The sequence below is a fragment of the Gavialis gangeticus genome, unplaced genomic scaffold (assembly GCF_001723915.1).
Source record: "Gavialis gangeticus isolate Ggan-Ray unplaced genomic scaffold, GavGan_comp1, whole genome shotgun sequence".
NCBI lineage: Eukaryota > Metazoa > Chordata > Crocodylia > Gavialidae > Gavialis > Gavialis gangeticus.
This window is the reverse complement of record NW_017729026.1, coordinates 12,643,543-12,648,646: the sequence shown is the minus strand read 5'-3', so window position 1 is coordinate 12,648,646 and position 5,104 is coordinate 12,643,543. Positions and strand designations below refer to the sequence as shown.

Here is a 5,104-nt window from a genome sequence, read left to right as displayed (position 1 = left end):
TGGTACTGTTTAATATCTTCATTAATGATTTGGAGGATTGGATTGAGTGCATACTTAGAACAAATTTGCTAACAACATCAAATTGGGTGGAGTTGCAGACACTCTGGAAGGTAGGGCTAGAATTCAGAATTACTTTGATAAACTAGAGGAATCATTCAAAATCAGTTGGATGAAATTCAGCAATGACTCTTGGGATGAAACAATTGCATGCAAAGGCTGAAAGTGCTAGGTTTGTTTAGTTTATAGAAGAGAAGACTGAGGGGGGATTTGATAACAGGCTTCAAATACCTGAAGGGTATATACAGGATGGAGATAAACTATCCTGTGTGACTGCAGGAGACAGGACTAGGAGAAATAGTCTTAAATTGCAGGAAGGGAAATTTAGGTGGAATATATGTAATTTTCTGTATCCCAAGCCAAATTAGCCAAAACAAATTCCAAATCTAAGAGTCCAGAACCATAAGTGGCCCGACTACCGACAAACATCCTCCACCCCCATCTGAGGCTTCAGATGTTCCCAAAACCTTTGGCAAGAATCCTACTTGCAGGTCCCGGAGGCTTGGGTTTTGGATGCCCCCTAGTTTTGCTTACCCTCATCTCTAAGGACCCATTGGCAAGCCAGGGAGAAGTCCTCCATTTCCATAAGTGGGCTTAAAGCCAAGATCTTCCCACTCAAGCAGCTAAGTGGGAGGCTTACTATACATCACCTTAGCAGGTACTTTCCCTGTGCCAGGAGAGCAGTCTTCCCCAGTGGGGCTAGGAAGACTGCCTCCATGGTCCCAGTGTTTCCCTTGCTAGGCAACCATAGACTACACTTGATCTGAGCCTTCAAGAGGTTGAGATGATTTTTCTCATTAGGAGTGTGGTTAAGCATTGGAACAGGCTACCTAGATGAGTTGTGGGATCTCCATCCTTGTACATTTTCAAGAGCGGGTTACTCAGATATTTGACTAGGATGGCAGGGGGCTGGATGGCAGATGGGAAGGGGCTGGACAACTTCATGAGGTCCCTTCCAACCCAACTGTTCTATAATTCTGTTGGGTGTCTAAGTAGATTTAAGATCTTAAATGCTATTATATTCCATCCTGTTTACATCCCTGATAATCTACTAATGCATCTACTTTTGTAGCACAACATCATCTTACTCCAAGACTGAGTCAACAAAAAGTAATGAGAGAGAGGAGAACCTAACTCATGTTTTTCAGGGTTGTGAATAGGGCAGATTAGAATTAAATTTAGCTGTCTAAATCCACTTGTATGCCTGATAGATGGAATAAAATCTGGCCCCTATTCATTACATGTTTGCCATACTGGTTTATCTTAGTTCAGATACATTAGCCACAATTTCGAATTTTAAGTGTTTTAATTTACATTAATTTGATTTTTAGTGTTTGGTATATAAAAGTGTGATATTTAAGACAAGAAAACTAATACTCAGGCTAATTACAACGACTACACTTATTGTTTACCAGGAGACTGAAAATAACCTAGTAATATTAAGAACAAATGTGCAACTTTAATTTTGCAGGCTTTTGCTGGATTAAGGAAGTCACTGCAGTATTCTCTTATATTTATCAACTGTGTAATTTGTTGTTTTAACCTTTTAAAGGAAAAGAGACTATACTTAAGAGGGAGAACAAATGTAGGAAGTTCAACGTGGAATTATCTCTTCAATGACTTGAGTACTTCTCTGGGAATTTGTAATTTAGACATATATGAAATACATGCACGTATTGTACAATCCCCCTAAACTAACATTCAATATAGAAAGTCGAAGAACAAAATAAACATCAGATTCTGTACTGAGTATTCAAACTTGCCATCTTAGGGGTAAAAAGTACTCAGAGGGCATTTAATTGAATTTTAATAGACTGACACTGCTGTTAACCAGAGATGTTCCAAAGCCACATTGTATTTCTTTCTTTCTGTGCTTGTTTTGTATTTCTTTTCTTTTTTTTTCTTTTATGAAGAGGTCCTTTTGTTTCTGTGAAAATTTTGTAGCATACTTTGTGGATTTGAGAATAAAGTGCCAAATTTCACAGAGAGAATGAGATTTGCAAACCCCAGATTGCCTTCAGATGATGTTGGGGGCAGTTGTGACTTCACCATTCTCTTATGTTTAGCCTAATACAGTCTCCCTTCTCCTGTTGACAGGTACACGTTAGTGGATATTTTGCGTGCCATCCTTCTTTCTTTGGAAGCCATGATTGAAGACCCCGAGCTTCAAGTGAATGGATTTGTTTTGATTATAGACTGGAGCAACTTCACTTTCAAGCAGGCCTCCAAACTTACACCAAGCATGCTGAGATTAGCTATAGAGGGTCTTCAGGTAAAGCTCTCCTTTCCCCCCTTCTTATCCCGTTTTCTCCATTTCTGTAGGTACATGCTGAAAATTGAGGAATTCAAAACAGTGAACATACTTTTCTTCACAACAGGGATGCTGTTAGAAATAATTAGATCCTCTTATCATTATTAGTCCAGGCTAATGAATGAAGGGCCTGGTCCTACTAACAGAAAAGGCATTTTTCATTAACTTAAGAGGGAATAAAATCATACCATAGCACTCAATTGTGACAGGACACACTGGGTGCATCTACACTTGCATTAATGTGCTTAGTTAATGTGCATTAAACCTAGTACCTCAGGGAATTTATACATGTGCTTTGGAAGTGTGGGGGGAATTTTAATTAGAGCAGCTTTAAGAGCCACTCTAATTAGAGTGTCAGAAGTATCTCATGTATCAGTGTCCCCACACTTCAAAATGGCAGTCAAACAAACTTTAGATAAAGTGCCTTCACTGCCATTTTGAAGTGCGGGATGCTGATGGAGGAGATGTGGGAGGTTGCTGAAGTGTTGGTAATTGCCACTGTCCAGCAGACTCAATTAATCAAGTGTGCACTGATACACTGTAATTACAGTGCATCAGAGCAGCCTCCCTGCTCATGTATAGGCACTGTCCATTGTGAAATACTAGGAAAATGCACATTAGCCTATCTTAATGCTCATTAACTAAAGAGCATGGTTTTTTTAGAAACACATTTATGTGCATTAAAATAAGTAAACCCGCGAAGTGCATGTGTAGACATGCCTTCTGAATATGGCTGTAGTTTCAAATGGAGCTGTGCACCTGCTCTAAGTTAAATATGTACTCCTCTGCTTGAAAGTATCAGGACCAATGTGCTTAGTGGCTTGGAGGATTTAATATACTTAACTCTAATATACAGCCACTATTGTGACTGATTATTTTAGAACATTAATGGTGCAGTGCAGCACTGCAACATTGATATTAAGGTTGTCACATAAATATGGATTGCTTCCTATGATGTTAATACTAATAAAAATGAAAAAAATATAATCTGTAGAGTAGATGTTTACCTGAATTCTAACTGGGATCTTTATGTTAAAATATCTTGTGGCAGTATGCTTTGCTGTTTCATTGATATCTTTTATCATTTATGCATTTTTATTGTGTTACATACAAAGCAAAGTAACAGCCTTATCTTTAAATTTTCTTCACGTTGATATTGCTGGGTTTGTAGAAATCTGTATGGTGCTACTGTGGAGTTTTAATCTAAATCTTGAAGTGCCTTACCCAGTGCTCTGGCTGATGCCATTTAGAAGAGCCAGCACAATGAACAGACTATGATCCTAATTTGCCCCTCACTTCACTCTTTTTTGATATTGGTGTAATTCTGTGGGCTCAAATGAAGTTATCTGGACTTACGCCTATAGAAATGAGAGGACAGTTGGGCCCTGTATGCCTTTGTTACCTGGACTGGGAGAACAAAAATTGTACAGTAAAGCATTTGTGCAGTGTTTATTTGTGTGTGGGACTCAGTAATGCATTTGTTTAGTTTTATATGTGAGTTTATTTTTACTTGTTTTTGAAGAGTTTGGGTTTGAACCATGCTTTTATTTTAAAATAGAAATCATCACTTCCAATAGTCTTTGTTTTTTAAATGGTGGTACTGCTGCTTGTTCTGAGGAAAGCTGAGAAAACCTCTGCAACTGAGAATCTGATAAATGATATCCAAGCTACTGAGTTTTTTTATTAAAATACCTTATTATCATATGATCAAGCTGTTTGGTACCGAGGCTGCATGAAGTTTGATTTATCCACAGCTTACTGATTCTCTTGCAACATTTTTTTGGCAGTAAATTAACCAAGAAGCTTTAGAGTGATAAAGGTATTGTGCTAGAGCTCCTGAGGTGTGAGTTTCAGCTTTGTTCCAACTCATGCCAATAGTTACCCCTGTTGGCTTAGCTGTAAATGGATACTGGGTCATTCAGGCTGGGAATCAGGCAGCCCAAGGTGATGCTTGTATACCAGGTTGTCACTAGGGGTGCACCAATAGAGATTTCGGGGGCTGATACTGATAGCCAATTTATAAGGAGGAATATTAGCTGATACCAATCTGATTTTCCAATGCAGCTGAGTCCAGCTAGTAAGTCTGTTGTGGTGGACAGGGAGGGAGGAGGGAAGGGGTGTGAGGGGGCAAATCAATGCCCCCTGCAGTGAGGGAGGGAGTGGGGCAGGTGCTGCCAGATGGGGCAGAGCAGGGTGTAGGATGGAGCCATTGCTTGTCTGGAGGATGTGGTGGGGAGTAGCTCCTGCCGCTGCATGCACTCCAGGAGGGCATGGGGGGTGGGGCGTGTGCCCTCAGATCTGTGCTGGGGGGCACAGGGTGGGCTCCAGCTGAGGGCTGGGACTGGGGGCTGCTCCAGGCTCTTCCTGGGGGGCAAGGGGGTAACTGGGCCGGGCTGTGCTTGGGGCAGGCAGGGGCAGCGTTGGGAGGAAGGGCTATGGGCGGGGGGCTACAGCAAAATTTGGGGTGGCTGCAGCAGCCTCCTATAGCCCTCCTAGCACTACTGCCACCTGTCCTGAGTGCAGTGTCCCAGCCCCACTGCTGCCAGGAAGAGCCTGGAGCAGACCTCGGCCCCAGCTTGCAGCTGCAGCCTGTGCTGCCCTGACCTGCCCCGTGCAGTTCCAGGGGCACATGCACCCCCTGGCTCTCCCAGGGTGTGCACATTGGTGGGAGCTGCTCCCCCTACCCCATATCCTCCAGATGACCTGTGGCTCCGTTCCATGCCCTGCCCCAGCCCC

General features: G+C 42.1%; 1 protein-coding gene across 2 annotated transcripts in view; it reads left to right on the top strand.

Moving 5' to 3' along the window:
* The window catches only part of CLVS2 (clavesin 2), a 119,052-nt gene that overhangs the window by 29,109 nt on the left and 84,839 nt on the right, over nt 1-5,104 (top strand). For both annotated transcript variants that reach the window (XR_002097912.1, XM_019520022.1), the window contains exon 2: nt 2,155-2,329. Coding sequence is in view for 1 of the 2 variants with exons in the window: in XM_019520022.1 (XP_019375567.1) it covers nt 2,155-2,329 (175 nt within the window). In the remaining variant the exon portion in view is untranslated. The remainder of the gene's footprint in view (nt 1-2,154; nt 2,330-5,104) is intronic.